The 19,027-nt window shown below is 34.4% G+C and overlaps 2 protein-coding genes and 1 long non-coding RNA gene across 10 annotated transcripts in view; 2 read left to right on the top strand and 1 right to left on the bottom strand.

The window, feature by feature from the left end:
- On the top strand, positions 1-14,731 carry nags (N-acetylglutamate synthase). Of its 2 annotated transcripts, none has more exons than NM_001423779.1 (8): positions 1-565; positions 4,044-4,333; positions 6,464-6,674; positions 7,904-8,084; positions 8,844-8,883; positions 10,044-10,175; positions 12,166-12,348; positions 13,005-13,448. In NM_001423779.1, exons 1-8 carry the CDS (start codon positions 200-202, stop codon positions 13,180-13,182), a joined length of 1,581 nt encoding a protein of 526 aa, NP_001410708.1. In that variant the 5' UTR covers positions 1-199; the 3' UTR covers positions 13,183-13,448. The 2 variants fall into 2 exon arrangements, with proteins under 2 accessions (NP_001410708.1, XP_087098918.1); XM_087242792.1 differs by having other exon boundaries at positions 114-565; positions 6,461-6,674; positions 13,005-14,731.
- LOC141381188 (uncharacterized) overlaps positions 9,402-19,027 on the bottom strand; it is a 30,301-nt gene continuing 20,675 nt past the window's right edge. For 2 of the 3 annotated variants that reach the window (XR_015480754.1, XR_015480756.1), the window contains 2 exons: positions 12,221-12,367; positions 9,402-10,164 (listed from right to left, as the gene is read on the bottom strand). This is a non-coding gene — a long non-coding RNA (uncharacterized LOC141381188). Of the gene's footprint in view, positions 10,165-12,220; positions 12,368-12,485; positions 13,011-19,027 lie in introns of those variants that run through there. The other variant, XR_015480755.1, reaches the window with a different exon arrangement.
- Positions 14,541-19,027, top strand: part of b4galnt2.2 (beta-1,4-N-acetyl-galactosaminyltransferase 2 (SID blood group), tandelm duplication 2) — a 14,722-nt gene continuing 10,235 nt past the window's right edge. The window contains exons 1-5 of one of the 5 annotated variants that reach the window (XM_087244323.1): positions 14,541-14,667; positions 14,778-14,835; positions 17,996-18,115; positions 18,721-18,759; positions 18,843-18,980. In XM_087244323.1, the coding sequence (XP_087100449.1) occupies positions 18,009-18,115; positions 18,721-18,759; positions 18,843-18,980 (284 nt within the window). In that variant the 5' untranslated portion in view covers positions 14,541-14,667; positions 14,778-14,835; positions 17,996-18,008. Of the gene's footprint in view, positions 14,668-14,744; positions 14,836-15,183; positions 16,851-17,993; positions 18,116-18,720; positions 18,760-18,842; positions 18,981-19,027 lie in introns of those variants that run through there. The other 4 variants (XM_087244322.1, XM_087244320.1, XM_087244321.1 and 1 more) reach the window with 4 other exon arrangements.

Genomic DNA, 19,027 nt, shown 5'->3' on the forward strand with positions numbered 1-19,027 from the left:
TTATCTTATTTTACCTTTGAAGTCTCTCTCCAAAAGAGGAAAACCAAAGACCTTATTTCTAAAGTTGCTGATTTGGACCGGGTATTATCAAGCCGCTCTCCGGTCAGCTGGTTGAGGCACGTGGCTGCGCCTGGACAGCATTCACTCCAACTCCTCAGGTCAACGAAAGCTACAATTTTTAGGTTCACCTCTGCGACTCATGGCCAAAGTCAACAGTGGTTCGTCCGGTTGCAGGGCCATGGTCATGGCTGGCCAGTTTTGGACCAAACCGTTCGCTTTGAGTTCGCAGAGGAGCGGTCCCCATCGGCGGAGCGCAGCAGAGGTGAACCGGCGCATGAGCTCTTCCAGGACCGCTGGACATGGCAGCAAAACCCCGCTGTGGAGCCAGCAAGAGTCCTACAACCACTCGTCCCTGGGTGAGCGCAGCGCCTGGTCCAACCGCACGCTGATCTACAGAGATGTCAAAGCTTTCCTCCGTGAGATTGGAGGAGACCCGCGGGAGGCGCGCTACTGGCTGACACATTTTCAGCGGGCCGGGTCCACTCCTGCCTTCGCGGTGCTGGAGGTGCGTGTACTCAACTCACTTGTACATACTGCAGAATTCACGAGTCATGGGTAATAGACCATTTTTGTGTATTTTATTATTATTTCATTAAGTGATGTATATTAAAATAGGTAGGCTAAAAACCAGCCAAATATTCCATCAAATTAAAGTTGTTACTTTAAGAAAATACAGCCTACTTTTGAGTTGACACCCTTGACACCAAGTTTCTTCTGTTAATAACTATGGGTTTATTTGATCAAAAATATCATAAAAACAGTAATAATTGACTTCCAATTAGCATTTACATGAAAGAAAATATTTTGCACGATTACAACTAAAATTTCACAATTTAATAACAAACAATTAAATAAATAAATAGTTATTGTGCCACAAATTAGCATTCTAGAAAGATCTCTGTTTTCATAAGTTCATGCTAATATTTAACCTAATACACTGTAAAAAAAAAAAAAATCTGTAAATTGGCAGTTTTTCGTATTTTGTGATTCATGTTTTTATTTTTCCCAGTTTATTTATGCTTTTGAATTGCATTAAAGGGACCATGATCTTTCTTCCAACAACATTTAACCTTGTAAGGTTGGACAAGGTGACTTTTATGAGCATTTTAAATTTGTGTTTTAAATTACAGTACAAAAACCTTGTAATAAAGTGCCAGGACATGTTCTGTTATCTTACAGACTTATTTCTTTATATATTTAGTAGTCTAAAATATAAATAAAAGAAAATTTGTATTGTAATTCTCCTTAACAGTTATCATAAAAATAATTGTGGTATTGTAAAAATATGAAACTTAAATTTTATTGGCAAATGACTAGGTCCATTCTAACATTTTTTGCTATTTCTGCTCAGAAATTAGAGTGTAACTAAAAAATTTTAAACCTTTATTTAAGATTTACAATGCAAATTCATTTGGAACCCCTTGTTTAGTAAACAAAATACACTCATCGGACACTTTATTAAGTACACTTTTTTCTGTATATATTATATCCTATACATTATATTATTTCAAACTACTATAATGTCAGTAAAAGTCACTTTAAGTTGTAGAGTTGAATTTTCCACATCAAAAGTCGACAGTGGAGGTCAGCATCCCATAATGCAATTCACAACTGTAAATAAACAGAAAACACTTGTGAATCACAAAATATGGAAACTGTTCATTAACAGATAGTTTTGACACTGTGCTTTATTTTTGTTTACAAGTTAATTCTGCTCTAACTCTCAAACTTTATGATGTTTTCTAAATAAATTGTATTTAATGTGTAAATGTTCAATAAACATTTTAAATGTATATTAAATATGATTTTTTACAAATTGATTCCTAAAAAATATATGAAATGATTGATATGTACATAAAAGTATTATAGTATACATATAGTATAATATATACTGCTCAAAAACTAAAGGAAACACTTGGATTTACATTGTGTTGTTTAAGTGCTCCCTTTGTTTTTTGAGCAGTATATGATATAAAATATAATAGTAATATAATAGTCATTTGTTAAAGTGACATATTTGCCACTGTAGCATAGTTTAATCAGAAGCACAATTTGAACATCTAATGTGAAGACTTGACCATCTATTCATCTGTGCTGCTGCTGCCTAAATTGTGCATGAGTGGACAGATCCTTTCTGTCATAGTTTCTAGCTTGTTGACTCTGCTGACAATTGAAGCCTTTTCCTGTTTCAGGATCACTGCTCAAACTAAATTAACCTAATATAGGGTACGCTACAGATATATGACCTCCTAATAGCCTTAAAGAACACTTTCAGATTCAGTAGTCTAAAATTTATATCTAAATGACTTTATAAAAACTGTATTGTAGGTTTACCTAACTGTTATAATAAAAATAATTGTGGTATCATAAAAATATATTCAAATTTTATTGGCAAATGACTAGGTCCAGGTAGAATCTACTAGAATTTTTTTGCTATTTCTGCTCAGAAATTAGAACGTAACTAAAAACTTTTTAACTTTTATTTAAGATTTACAATGCATATTCAATTGGAACCCCCCTTGTTTAGCAAACAAAATACACTCATCGATCACATTATTAGGTAGACCTTACTAGTACCAGGTTGGAGACCCTTTTGCCTTTAGAACTGCCTCAATCCTTCGTGGCACAGATTCAACAAGGTACAGGGAATATTCTCTGAGGTTTTGGTCCATATTGTCATGATAGCATCACGCAGTTGCAGCAGATTTGTCGGCTGCAAATCTATGATGCGAATCTCCCGTTCCACCACATCCCAAAGGTGCTCTATTGGATTGAGATCTGGTGACTGTGGAGGCCATTTGAGTACAGTAAACTCATTGTCATGTTCAAGAAACCAGTCTGAGATGATTCATGCTTTATGAAATGGAGTGTTATCCTGTTGCAAGTAGTCATCAGAAGATGGGTACACTGTGGTCATGGGATGGACATGGTCAGCAACAATACTCAGGTAGGCTGTGGTATTAACAAGATGCTCATTTGGTACTAATAGGTCCAAAGTGTGGCAAGAAAATATCCCCCACACCATTACACCATCACCACCAGTCAGAACTGTGATACAAGGCAGGATGGATTCATGATTTCATGTTATTGATGCCAAATTCTGACCCTACTATCTGAACGTCACAGCAGAAATCGAAACTCATCAGACCAGGCAACGCTTTTCCAATCTTCTATTGCCCAATTTCGGTGAGCCTGTGTGAACTGTAGCCTCAGTTTCCTGTTCTTAGCTGACAGGAGTGGCACCCGGTGTGGTTTTCTGCTGCTGTAGCCCATCTGCCTCAGGGTTGGACGTGTTGTGCATTCAGAGATGCTCTCCTGCATACCTCGGTTACAACAAGTGTTTTTTTTTTTTGAGTCACTGTTGCCTGTCTATCACCTCGAACCAGTCTGGCCATTCTCCTCTGATCTCTGGCATTAACAAGTCATTTGCGCTTACAAAACTGACACTTTCTGGATATTTTCTCTTTTTTTAGACCATTCTCTGTAAACAAAGAAAATCAGCATTTTCTGAAATACTCAAACCAGCTCGTCTTACATTAACATTGATACCACGTTTAAATTCACTTAAATCACCTTTCTTGCCCATTCTGGTGCTCGGTTTGAACTGCAGCAGATTATCTTGACCATGTCTACATGCCTAAATGCATTGAGTTGCTGCCATGTGATTGGCTGATTAGAAATTTGCGTTAAAGAGCAGTTGGACAGGTGTGCCTAATAAAGTGGCCGGTGAGTGTTAGTCTCATAAAATTTATACTAAAAAACAAAAGTTTACTTAACAAACTGCATTGTACATAAATCATAGAAATATTTGGTTCATATTCAATAATAATGCTGAAATTAATATAAAAACAGAATAAATGTATATTAAATTAATATTAACATGATTCGATGTGAGCCTACAAACAACCCACGCACACAGTTGTTCTTTGAGGTCATGTCGTTTCCAATATGCATCCTAAAGCTGATTTTTGTATGGTCTGCAGGTTGACCCTTCAGTATTTGATAGCCATGAGATGGTCCAGAGTTTGGCTTTCGGGCTCTCGTTCCTGCAGCGGATGGATATGAAGCTTGTGGTGGTGATGGGACTGCCTGCTGAGATTACGGAAGACGACCACACCAGATCTGCCACCGATTCCCCTCTCGCCAGGACTGTAATGGTGAAACACTGTCAAGCTTTAACAGAAGCACTTCAGGACAACTCCGCCAATGTGATGCCTTTCTTTAGTTCAGAGGCACTTTTACAACTGCAGGACAACCCTCTGGACGGCAGCAGGTTTGGGAGTCATTTTAAATGCCTGTTCACAGTTTTAACACTACATATAATGATATTAGTACTGAGATCCATGCTCGATAATGGTATTTTTATTATTAATGTATGCCTCAAGCAACACATGCCACCTTTATTGTTTGTGCTCCTTGTGGATTTAGATTTTGGGTTTTGGTTCCAATTCTTATTATGTGGTTATATCATTTTTATTTTAAATGTAGAGTATTTTCGAAAAACTATACTGTTGTTATACTGTTGCCTGGTCACACTAAAAATGGTAAATGAGGGATAATGTAGAGCAAACATGATGTTGTTGATTATGCACAGATTTCTATTCTTCAAAAAAAAAAACTAGTTTTCTCAATTATGAAGTGATTTTAAAACAGATTCTCAAAATATCCTCAAATAAATTTAATTCTCACAAAAAATAAAACAAGAATTTAGTTTCCTGACTTAATATTGTTGTGATTTCTGGCCTAGAAATTCATAATCTATAATAAATCTAACTACAGTATATAATACAATTTTCACAATCTTTTCCCCTAATATGTATAAATGTTTACAGTTTTTCCAACTGCTTACACGTTTTCAAAACAGTGTCGCCTTTTTTCAAAACTACACACAATTCTTAAAACTGCACCGACAAACAGCAAAATCCCTCACATTTCCTTCAAAATGAAAATCTGCGTTCAAAATGCCATAAGCACATGTCAGAATGAAGCATTTGCATCGAATGGTAAACACGTCTTTCATAATATAACACTTTTGGATACAGCATGTCAACACTGTTGTTTGAAATCTAAAGTTCTTTGCTCTTTATAGGCTTATATCTACAATTCAATTCAATGTTCTACAGTGGCAGTGATCTGCTGAGAGGGGGGATAGGTACACTGTAAACACCAATGCAGTGAAGAAACAGAAAATATTAACTTGGGCAAACATTACTGTTGTATACAGTAGCATACAAAAAAGATAAACAAACTGTATGTAAAAATGTAAAAAAACAAAATCATGTGGGCATCATGTTGGCATAAGGCTACCCATCATACACTTTACAGCACTGAGTTTAAAAATAATTTATCTATTCTTATTTATAGGAATTTAATATTTAAAAAAAGGTAAATATGCCGTAGGTACAAAACCACAAATTGTGAATGGGTGGCAAACCAGTTTTTATTGGACCAGAACAGCCCAGCGTCCTATCACCTTGGGCCTATACTAGAGTAAAGCATTCATTGGTAAGTGATCAGCAGGCCCACATGGAATCTGCACACACAGATATCCACATATTTCTGCAGATTTTTAGCCCACCGTAAAGTCTATTTATTTACCTGTGTAAATGTGTTTAAATTAAAATTTATTCAGTTTTTAAATTAATTTCAGTAATATTATTGACTAATATGAAAGTGTTCATTTAATTTATCTACAATACAGTTTGTAAAGTCATATTTTCTGTTTTTTAGTAGATTTATTATATGAGAGACTTGTTTTGTTTATCAAATAAGTGGATCTAGATGGATTTTATCGTAAACATTATATAAGTTACAAAGCTAGTATTTTTATTTCATATGTTAAGATTTTAGTTACGAAACTCCCAAAATAATTTTTGCATATGTCTGCAGATTTTTTTTTTCAAAATTCTGTGTTTTAAAAAAAGTGTTTTATGCAGTTGGAAACTGAGTTCAAAGCTGAGAAATAGCTTCTGGTTTTGGAGATTTGCTGTGTTGTTTTGCATTGTTTTGCAAGAGAGATGTTTTAGAAATCATGTGACAAGAAAAGATTTTGTGTGTAAGCAGTTGGAAGAAACTGTAATAGACTTTTAGATTTTTTACGTTTATGTAAATATTTTTAAACATATAGATTATGTTGTTATTCATTTTTATTATTTTATCATTTTAATTAATCAATCAATCAATCATTATTATTATTATTATTATTATTTATTGTTACTTATTTATAATTGACTTCAGGTAAATATATGCAAAATGCTGTTTTTAATAAATAACGCCTCATACGAATATTTACACAACATTTGTGAAAACTGACTTTTTATATTTATAATAATAATAATAATAATATTACCAATAAATAAATAAACAAACAAATCTCTCTTTTTGTGTGTGCGTTTGTCAGCAGTGGGCCGTCAGTAGTTGTGGACTCAGCTCTTCTGCAATGGACTCTGGACTGTCGAGTGATTCCTCTGGTGTGTCCAGTGGGTCGCGATACGACCGGTCGCTCTTCTGTCCTCCGCTCCATCCAGGTGACCACGGCCATCTCACAGACACTACAGCCTCTCAAAGTCATCTTCCTGAACAGCTCAGGGGGAATCCGCAACCAAAACCACAAGGTACAGCCAAGAGACGAATGCAAGAAATCATTATTAGTCTGTTTGATTTATACTGCTCATTGATGATAATGAGAAATGGTTCTTGAGCATGTCAGAATAATTTCTGGAACTTGAATGATACTGGAGGAATGACTGCAACATTTTGCATCACAGAAGTACATATATATAAATAGAACACAGAAAATAAAGTTATACAGGAAAATATTAGTATTGGGCAGTATTTAAGATCAAATAAATGCATCATATTTATTAGATTAAAAATACAGTAGTGTCTTTTATCAAATATGTAGAGTTGATATGTGAATGTGTGTGTGTGTGTGTGTGTGTGTGTGTGTGTGTACACACACACACACACACACACACACACACACACACAAACCTTGTGTGTAGTTTATATGTATATGTATAACCATATTATTCATATATTACACATTAATACTACGTTATAGACACATTTGCTTAGTTTATACACCCAAAATGATTGAATATGTTTAAAAAATATTAAATAAAATGTTTTTAATTCGGACAAAAAGAGAAATGAAAAAAAAAATATGTTTAAACTTCAATTTAAATGTATTATCTTTCTATTTCCTAAGACCATAGCTGACCAAACTCTTATTTTAATGGAACTTATGATTTAACTGTTTAACACAACATCATTTTTTTAATGCACCATTGGCTATATTTAATGAGAAATGGAAAAAAAGAGTGTGTACTCATTTATTCTGAGCACTATATACTGTAACTATATATTCAGTCTGGGGTGTCCAAACTCAGTCCTGCAGGGCCGGTGTCCATGAGAGTTTAGCTCCAACCCTAATCACATCTCAACCAGCTAATCAAGCTCTTACTAGATACTGTATACAAGAAACTTCCTGGCAGGTGTGTTGAAGCAAGTTGGTGCTAAACTCAGCAGAACATTGGCGGCTGGCCCTCCTGGACTGAGTTTGGACACCTCTCGCCCTGAGGTTCAACTTGTAAAGAAAAAAAAATGTTGCTTTGATAGCGTACAATGAACACAAGGTGGCAGTGTTTATATCATGTATACATTTCTGGAAGGTTTGCAGCAGTCAATTCTGTCTCTCATTTACATTTGCATCAAAAATATTGAATTAATTTCCATGCTGATGATGTTTGGTTTTATTTAATTGTCTTTTCTCTTAAATATAACTGAGAGATGGCTGGCTAAAGTGCTTCTTAGTAAGTGCTGCATGTGTTGTTGGTTTGAGGTGCTGGGTTTGGTGTCATTACCGGGTGATTTGCCGGCTCTGAGTTGTGCAGAATGGCTGAATGAGGTGGAGCAGAAGCGCATCGGCAGTATTGCAGAGCTGCTCAATCTGCTGCCGGTGGAAAGTTCAGCTGTGCTCACCTCTGCAAACACACTCCTCACTGAGCTCTTTAGTCACAAAGGTGAGCCTGGAGATCGACAACACACACCTAACAGCACACAACACTTCTCATTACAGGTCAAAATGCATAACTTATTGTACATAAGCAGGTATTTGATTGGACTTGTGGATATGTGCAGGTATAGATTACCAATGGAGGAATATGATTAGGTATCAGTTGTGGATTTGCATATGTATTTACATTTCTCATAAGTTTATTTATTACTATTTGCTGGCATGGGAGGGATTTGGGTTTGTTCTTTAAAATGTGAAAAACCTTAAATAAAATATATTTAAAAAATGCATAACTTATGTTAGAACTGCTACAGCTCTCCTGTACACTCTCAGAAATAAAGGTATGTGAGCTGTCACTGGGGTGGTACCTTTTCAAAAGGTACAAATTTGCACCTAAAAGGTCCATATTAATACCTCAAGAGTACATATTAGTACCTAAAAAGCACAAAAGTGTTCCTCTTAACATTTTTAGGTACTAATATATACTTTCGAGGTACCAATATGACCATTTAAGTGTACCTTTGGAAAAGGTACCATCCCAGTGACAGCTCACGTACCTTTATTTCTGAGAGTGTAGATACTGAATGTGCTGGGTTTAAATATCTGCTGATAATAATTAAATATTTAATCAAGGCAAAACACAAACATATATCACAATATCTCTAAAGTTGACTGATTGTGTTGGATATTGCAGACTTTTTTTTCTAAAATCTTATGTTTGAATATGCAAATGAGGCATTAAATATGTACTTTTTGTTACTTTTAGGCTCGGGTACCCTGTTTAAAAATGGAGACCCTATACGCAGGTACCATATATGATTTATTTTCATTAGTGTTTCCATTTTAAGAAGTTATCAGATCATAAAATAGTTGACATTCATCTGTTTTATATTATATTATTTGTACTGTATATATACAGCTACACTGTGCTGTTGACTCAAGGTTTGTCTGATCACAATCCGCTCCAGCCTGAATTTTCAGAGTGTCAAGAATGAACAAGCTGTTCTCATAAATCTGACGTACTGTATAATTAGATTTCAGGCCTGCCATTATTCACACTCTCTTTGTGAACTGCCAGTAGAAACATCAAACCATGCTGAAAGATTAGCAGTAAGTCATTATACGTGTACATTAAAACTTACTGCACCTCATTTGAGAAGCAGAGTTAGCATCAGTGTATGTTTGTGGTCTAACTGCATTTTATTGATACTTCAAATTCTGTGCAAACAATCTGTTATATTTTGAAGTGTTCTGTGTTTAAACAGAGCTAGGAAAAAACATGGTTTTTGGATATCATCCAGCTTGTGGCTCAATTTACAAAGCATTTTCTTCAAGTCAAGTCAAGTCGGCTTTATTGTCATTTCAACAATAGAAAGGGCCGTACCCAGTAAAACGAAACAATGTTCCTCCAGGACCAAGGTGCTACATCAAACAACATAAATTGACAACATAACACAGGTTACAAATTTAGAGAATGAAATAAGATAAAATAAATTAAGAATAAGCGTAAGAGCTCAAAGTGCTGTTTGTGTAACAGGTCACTCTTGGCCAGGTCAGTCTTATTAAAGAGATTTAACCTGGATAAATAAAGAGACTGAATGGATGAATGAATAACAATTTCTATAATTGTTGGTTCATCAGCAAAGTTATTTTAAAAATTCTGATGAGTTTACTTGACATGATAAAATAGGACCACAAGGAATCTGCGCTCATAGAAATTCAGTTTCTGCAGATTTCTTAGGCCGATATTTTTGTATTGATTTAAATAATGTTATTGAATAATATGCAAATGTTTATATCATTTTTGTGCAATACACTTGTACTATGTAAAATAACAACTATGTAAAATACAAATTTCTGTATTTTGGTAGATGCATCATATTTGTTTACCTAACAAGTGGTTGTAGTTGGATTTGCATTGTAAATCTTAAAAAAATCACAATAAAAATGTCTTCGCTCTTCACAGATACAGCAGTCTGGAGGACATTGATGTTGACCGTCTGCTGGCGCTGATTAACAAGTCTTTCGAGAAGAATCTGAGAGAGGATTATATAGCATCTCTGGAGGGCAGACTGCATTCTGTTTACCTGTCGGAAGGGTAACGACAGGTTATTTCTACGCTTCACACCTATATTAAATCTTGTAACACAGAGTTTACCGCTTACTATTTAAGGGAAAGCCGAGTCATTTGAATGGAAGCTATGGAAATGTCATATTTTCATGATTCAGCCAGGACGAGGTGTAATATTGAGGGTGTTAGTTGTTACTACGAGTAGTGGCAGTGTTTGTAATAGTGTTTTCTGCAATTGAAGGCGCATACTTAAGATTAATGGTAGTTGAGCTGCTATTTATTTATTTATTTTTTTGAGAACTTTTTTATTAAAAAGTTAACTATTAAATTTAAATGTAACTATTTATATTTTTATTTAAAAGATCATATGGTCTGCACCAATAGCTTAGTAGTGGTTAGGCAATCGACATAAAGCACTGAGGTCCTTACCGAGCAATCCTACTCCTCTCTTTCTGGTTACCTGTCTCCGCTATACTGTTATTATTATTATTTTTTTTTAATTATTATTATTATTATTATTATTAATAATAGTTATATTATTAAAGTTAATTTTAATATAATAATAATAATAATAATAATAATAATCATTATTATTATTGTTGTTATTATGATTAAAGCTAATATTAATAAAATTATTATTATTATTATTTATTTTTATTAAAGCTAATATTAGTAAAATAATAATATTAATAGTAATAATAATAATAATAATAATAATAATTATTATTATTATTATTATTATTAAACCTAATATTAATATAATAATAATAATAATACAAACAATAATAACAATAATTATTATTATTAGTAGTAGTATTAAAGCTAATATTAATAGTATTATTATTATTATTAATAATAATATTATTGAGCTAATATTAATACAATTATTATTATTAAAACTAATATTAATAAAATAATGATAATGATGATGATGATGATTATTATTATAATAACTATTATTGAGCTAATATTTATACAATTTACTATTACTATTATTATTATTATTATTATTATCATTAATATAAAAACTAATATAAATACAACTTTTATTATTATTTATTATCATTATTATTATTAATAGTACTAGAATTAATGCAATTATTATTATTATTATTATTATTAAAACTAATATTAATAAAATTGTTGGTGTTGTTGTTGTTGTTAATATTAGTGTATAGTTTGTAGTTTTTTTGATACTATCACTACTATTAATAATTAGAATAATAATGTTTTTACATCAAATGCATAATAATGTCTGTTGTTGTTGTTTTTATAATTTAGCCAAAAAGTTGCTGTGTAGTGTAATATTATTAACTATTATGTGTATTTGTGTATAATTGTTGCTGTTGCAAAGTGTGCACAAATGTATTATTATTATTATTATTATTATTATTACTACTAATACAACTATGATGATTATTCAATCATTTTCCAATAATAAACCAACACTTGTAAATTAATATTAATACATTACTTTATGTTTACGTGTATGAATTGGCTTGGACAAAACTATTACAACATTTATTTTATATTTTATATATTTTAAAAATGTAATCTACGATTTTAGCTGTATCACTTATCACTTTTCTGATTCAATATAAAAGCTATAATAAAAAATATAAATGTGTATTAAAATGTCAATTTTTTTAATTAAATAGCAGTAAAACATTGCTCATAAATCAGTATTTTGCATCCAAAAAATGAGCTTCTACACCTGCACTGGTCACACTTTACAATAAGGTTCATTAGTTACAAACAATGAACAATACATTTACTACTGTATTTGTTCATGTTAGTCAGTTTTAGTTAATGAAAATACAGTAGTTCATTGTTAGTTCATATTAACTCATGGTGCATTAACTAATGTTAACAAGCATGGACTTGGATGTTAATAATGCATTAGTAAATGTTCAATTATGATTAATAAATGCTGTACAAGAGTTGTTCATGTTAGTAAATGCATGAACTAATGAACCTTATTGTAAAGTGTTACACCTCCACTTGTGTTGTGTTGCAGTTACAGTGCAGCTGCTATAATCACCACAGAGCCTGTGAACAGTGGCACTCCATACCTGGACAAGTTTGTGGTCAGCAGCAGTAAACAAGGCCAGGGAACTGGGCAGATCTTATGGGAATGCATTCGACAGGACTTCAGCAAGCTCTTCTGGAGATCCCGCACCACTAATCGCATCAATCCCTGGTGTGTCCCCTCCTCCACACTGTAAAAAGCGTTTTAAAAAATCAGTAAACCCACTGCCTTAAAAGCAACAAGTTGATTTTACTTTAAGAAGGTCAGAAAAATGGGTGACACGGAGGCTCATTGATTAACGCTTTCACCTCACAGCAAGAAGGTCATTGGTTTGAGTCCAGGCTGGGCCAATTGGCATTTCTGCACGTTTGCATGTTCTCCTTTTGTTGGCGGGGGTTTCCTCCAGGTGCTCCGGTTTCCCCCCACAGTCCAAGGACATGCGCTTTAGGTCAATTGAATAAACTAAATCGGTCATAGTGTATGAGTGAGCATGAGTGTCTATGGATGTTACCCAGTGATTGGTTGCAGCTGGAAGGGCATCCACTGTGTAAAACATGTGCTAGATAAGTCGGTGATTCATTCTGTTGTGTCGACTCCTGATAAATAAAGGGACTAAGTCAAAGGAAAATGACTGAAATAAATGTCAGTAAACCCATTGACTTAACTTTCATAATTATGCATATAGTTTGTTTACTTAATATTTATAAGGTAACAAATCTACTTCCATTAATTTAGTCGCATTTTACAGTTCACATTTTGTTTTTTTGCCACTCACAGTTTTTGTCTATTCACTATCCATGGCTCATTGCTCCCTAAACTCTCCTCAGGTACTTCAAGCACTGTGACGGCAGTTTTGTAAACGGCCATTGGATTGTATTCTGGCTTGGTCTTTCGGACATTCGTGAGTCTTATGAACTGGTGGAGTTCGCCAAGTCCCATCCTGACTCCTTCTGCTCTCTCTCTACAACAGAGACCAAACCTCTTCAGCAGCACCACGGCTCATAAAACCTCACAAAATCTCATCCTGAGGTCACTGCATCCGGCTGAGCTCCAGATCTTAAAGGGGATGGTTCACACAATCACTTACTCACCCTCAAGTGTTTCCAAACTCTCATTAACAAGTTTCTTTTTTGGTTGAACACAAAAGAGGATATACTTATAGAAACCCGAAAACCTGTAATCATCGACTTTCATGAAAGGACTAAATAAATACTTTGAAAGTCAATGGTTACCGGTTTACAACATTCTTCAAAGTATCTTATTTTGTGTTGCACATACTAAGTCTTAACAGGTTTGGAATAAGTCAAATGTGAGTAAATGATGACAGAGTTTTCAGGTTTTAGGTTAACTATCCCTTTAATACAGTGTCTTGTAGTACTGTAGTATTGGTTGAAGACTTTAAATGAACTATTTGAATGTTGTGCACAATCCTCCCTGATTTACTGATAAAGGTCCCAAATGCAGCAACTACATAAAAGAACCTCTTAAGTGCCATAGAAGCTGATTACACAGATTTGTGTATTGTTATTTACTGTCTGCTGAAAATAACTTTTACTTAGACAATGTCCAAGCAAAAGAGCAATTTCTTAACATATTAGTTAATAATTAGTAATAATTCACACCAGTGGTCACCAAACTTGTTCCTGGAGGCCCGGTGTCCAGCAGATTTTAGCTCCAACCCTATTCAAACACACCTGAACAAGCTATTCAAGGTCTAACTAGGTATACTTGAAACATCCAGGCAGGTGTGTTGAGGCAAGAAGAGCAGGATTGGTGACCCCTGCTGTATACATTTATTTCAAGTTCATGGGAAGTTTTTATGCCTTGTCTTTTCTTTAATCCTGCTTATTCTAAACTTTTTGTCTATTTATTCAATCTATTGTTTTCACTTGATAATACAGAACATGCAAAACTTCTTATTGTAAACTCACCATTCCAGCCTACCTTTTCAATTAGCTCATGCTTTTTGTTTTATATTTAAAGACATGACAGGATGATTTTAACACTGATTTGGACTCCAATTATAATAAATGGTCCCAGATTACAGTTTTTAATGTTTAAACAATTTAGTCAGGAAAGTGTTGTGCCTTGCTGAAGAGATTTTGCACTTATTTTTTCTCAACGCTTTTCTTTTCAGCTTTTTACATGGCAAGTTTTCCCCTTAACTGAAAGAGTGTGCACTCAATATGATATAATAGAGGATATTTACACTTTTACTCACATAAAGTGTAAATCTAAAATACAGTCAATACAAGTCAATGGCTGTTAAAAAAAGATTAAAACATATTTGAGAAGTTCTAATGTTTCATTGTAATTCTAATTTGCATAAAATGTTAAAATATAATATTATTATGAAAACGTTTGCCACAAACACAGAAGGCAAAATGGATGATGACACTGACATCACTCTTAAGTCTAAAATTGTTTTATGTCAGACTTCTTAAATATACGAATCTGAGCATATTTGTCTCATACAGAGAAATGTCCAGGGCAGTTTTCTGCTGTTGTTGCAATATTTTCAATAAAAGAAATGTTAATGTTAAGAAAAGCTAAATTTAGTTTTTGTCAGGTTTGTTCAAGTGATTGGTTTGTTTCTTCAGGATGAGAAACGATGTTCATGCAGTACACGAAAGTAGGCCTAACTGTCAGATAACAACGGTAGGCAGTGTTTTTCATATTATTTCATTATTTTTATGAGCATTCTTATATGTGTGTTTTAGGTCCGTGTGCCTTCATATTCTGTGAAATTCCACCAAAGCCAGATTTGATTTGACTGTGGCGTGTTTTTAAAGAAAACTACAAAAAAGCCAAAGTAATGAGTCTGACCATATGAAAGTGTTTTTCGTTGTAGAAATTTTTAAGTTGTAAAATAGTTCATACCAATAATATATGAATCTTTTATTACCATTATTCCATGTCATCGCCGTCTGCATTTTATAATTATTTTACGTTTTGCGTGAACAATGACCCGGGGTTGATAGACGGCGCAGGTGATTGTCATTAACCATCGACCACGCGTTTTCGAAAACAACACTCAAGTTAAGTGAAAGCTATTCCTTTATGTGCTGTTGTTTTGCTTATTGTTTACGATTGAGCCGTTTGATTTATTTTTAGCCTTATGTCATCAACGCTTTTGTGTCTAAACAGAAAGCAGCAGTGTTTGCGACCCGTCTATACGGATGTGACAGGTTAAATTTGATAACTTCATGCTTCTTTACGGGTGTCACTCGTAGTTTATAATCGTTAAGCCGTTTCAAAGGCGGTGTTATTATTAGCTCTGTTATGTGTTTGGTTAAAGTCCAGCTGGTAAATAACCAGATCGTACAAGAGATAGTTGCAGGGACGTATTTTGAGCTGGGGGACTGAATAAATATTCAGCAAGCATTTGCCGCCGTAGTAAATAAAAAAAATGTTTAATTTCTAAACGGAAAAAATACGGCAGTTAGTCCATTTTTTAAGGTATGCGTCATAGTTGACATATCCAAGCACGTTAAAATTAGTTTTGTGACGTTTTGGCTTTGACATTGAGCTTTAAAATGTGGCAAATTTACATTCGAGCTCATTCTGTAATGAAAAATGAACATATAGGCTAATAGCAGAGGAGATTATAAAAGTCAACGTGAAAAAAGCATAACGTGGCTTAATATACCAACCAGAGAAACCCAAATTTCTGTCAAACTTTTCTTGTAATTAACCCTAACTACTGTAAAAAGAACGAGCCCCAATTTTATAGATGAAGTAAAAACATCACTTTAAGCGTTTTCTCCCCATTCAAGTGCATTACAGGGAAAACGCTTAACGTGGTTTAACAATTATGCAAAACAAAAATCCATGAATTTCACTTGTAATTGACAATAACTACTAGCAAAGGTGGATGAAGTGAACTGTGACGTTAAACGTTTTGTCCCCATTGAAGTCCATTATCAGAGCTTAATGTGGTTTAACTTAACAACATCTGGGGACAATCCAATTTCTATAAAAATATACTCATACACACTTTCTGCTGTTAAAAGAACAAGCTTTTATTTTACTGTATCAAGTGAACAATATCACTTTAAACATTCTCTGTATAGAAGTTCATAAAGGAAACAGCTCAACGCTGACCAGGGAAACCCAAATTTCTGTCAAACTTTACTTGTGATTAACATTGACTATTGTCATAAGAGCGGGTCATAATTTTGTTGATGAAGTCAGCAATTTTACATTCAACTTTTTCTCCCTGTTTGAAGTCCGTAATAAGGAAATGCTTAACATGACTTTACAGCAACTGAGTGAAGCCAAATGTTGTTCATAAAATCTAATCTTATTCATAATAGATTAACCCTTGCTATCAAAAGAATGCGCGTGTGCATGTCATTGACATGCCCACTCCAAAATAGGGGAGAATGCTTTGCACAATATTGTTCACTTTAGCTGTGCAAATGGGGCTCATTATTTTGCTAGTAGTTACGTTAATCACAATATGAGAGAAAATTTATTTTTCATGCTTATTGTTAATGTACATGTTCAAAGAATAAAGTACAGAGCAAAACAAATAAATAAGGAAAGAAGAAAATGAAAAAAGGTCAGGGATGTACAAAACACACAATATTAGACAAACCAATATATGTGCATGTATGCATACTAATAAACGGTCAGGGCCCTGTGAGGTTACAGGATCTTGAAGGCTTCAGGTAAGAAAAATGGTTTAATGTCTTTTTTTTATTAGTGCTTTCCTTTATGTTGTTTGTATAATATTCAAATTCTTTTAGTATAGCAGGATAAAATAGTTTTTAGTTAATATTTTTTTCTTTTCTGTTTTGCTAACAGATCATTAGGGATATTGATGTGCCATTGTTGTGAATTTTTAAAGATGCTTGTGAATTCGTTGTGTGCCATGCTGTTATTCAGTAGACTTTTCCACATCTTCAAACATGACATGGCACAAAGCAAAACCTGATTGGTTGGCTAACCTGTCAGTCATATATCATAATGGGTGGTTCTTGACCATTAAAAGTGGCCAAAGTTCCATAGAAGGGTATAAACGGAGGTTAGAGCCAGCTCTGAATGGGCTGGTCAGCTCTAAGTGAGCTGTACAAACCTCCTGGAGTTTACATTGATTTATTTAATGTCTTGTACATGGACATGGAATCCAACCTATTGTGTTTTATTAATGTTCTATCACCATCCGATCCTTACTCCCACTTCAATAGTATCTAGCTGCAGATTTGCAGTCTCAGTCATGCAGTCTTAAGACACATGCACTCAATAGAACAGGTGACATCACTGTGAAATTGGGTTAGGAGCGGTGTTAGTTGTGCGCATATGGTCTGAGCTTGAATGTAATTCCGTCTGCAGCCAGACCCTTCTCTCCTTTAATGTCACCTAACTTACTTGCAGCATAACTTCCTTGCACTTGGTGTTCTCTGTGCTGCAAAGATACCTGCTTGAAAGTTCACAAACCTTCAGTATGAGGTCTGGCTACATAGGTTACTTCAGAAAAGATACTCCAAATATCTGTTGGCGACTAAACTTTAAGCTTGTTTGAAAGACCTCTTTAATAGTGATAGACACAGTATTTAATAATGCAATTTGGTTGTATTTGTAAATGTTTCCTTTCCTTGAAATGATTTCTTTAAACTTCTAGTCCATTTCAAAATGTAGCTTTGTGATTTGATCCGTTTTGTTTCTCATAATGCAATATGCTGTGTTGATATTATATAGTCTTAAAGCATTTTTAAAAAGTAACTGAACTGCAACAGTATCAAACTGCAGTCAATGTTCTACAATGATTTTAGCTTGTTGATGCTAATGATGTGTGTTTTATTGATCCTTACAGATCATCTTTCATAATGAACTGCAAACACCACCTGCTGCTGAAAGGTTTCCTGCTTCTGCTTGCTATTTGTTTCATCCAACTGGGGATCATGAGTGTCAAGAAAGACATAATAGCATCAAGGTAAAAATTTTAGCTTTTTTTCGCCTTAATCTCTCCATGTTTCTTGTCATTTAGCAGGCCGTTTAATTGTGAATAGCCCTATCCATTAGAATCGGGCTGCTACTGTGTCTTTATATCATCTTTTTGTGTCAACCTTTTTTTTTTGTATCATCTTTTTTGTGTTTCTTGTCATTTAGAAGGCCATTTAATTGGGAACAGCCCTATTCATTAGCTGCTTGCTCACCGCTTATCAAAGTTGATATTTAGCCGAACCACTATGTCTGTGTTTTGTAACATTTGATTTTTATGAGGTGGGTTTTTAGCCCAAAGCTTAACCCCCAACCTTGGGGACCAGGACATATACACATACACTACGGACAATTACGGACAACCTGTAGTGCATGTCTTTGGATTGTGGAGGAAACTCATGCAAATACAGGGAGAACATGCAAACTCCACAGAGAAATGCCAACTGACCCAGCCGGGGCTTAAACCAGCAACCTTCTTGCTGTGAGGCAACAACGCTACCCACTGCGCACACCCCATTAGCTGCTACTTTTTCTATATTTGTTGCATTACATCTTTTACATCTATTTAATCGGTTGCCTTCTTTATTTGCTCAACAGTTCCGGCCCCCAACCTGGCAAAGTGTTCGCCAAGCCACAGTGAGTGATGCATGTGTCCAAATGTAGTTTAAAGGACAATCCTTGATATTTTGTAATCACATTTTTTTGTTTTTCCCCCACAGCATTGAAACGTTTCTCTATACAAATCGCTTATCGTGTTCTCTTGAAGACGCTGTACTCACAAGACAGCATGTGCCACAAAATGAGCTGGAAGACATTGTGAAACGCAGAGCAGAGGAGTACAGACAACACCAAATCAGGTGGAAATATTCCACGTTATTTCTTTCTGCCACAGTTCAGTAAAAGC

Source organism: Danio rerio, chromosome 3 (assembly GCF_052040795.2).
Source record: "Danio rerio strain M-AB ecotype USA chromosome 3, GRCz13ab, whole genome shotgun sequence".
Classification (NCBI taxonomy): Eukaryota; Metazoa; Chordata; class Actinopteri; order Cypriniformes; family Danionidae; genus Danio; species Danio rerio.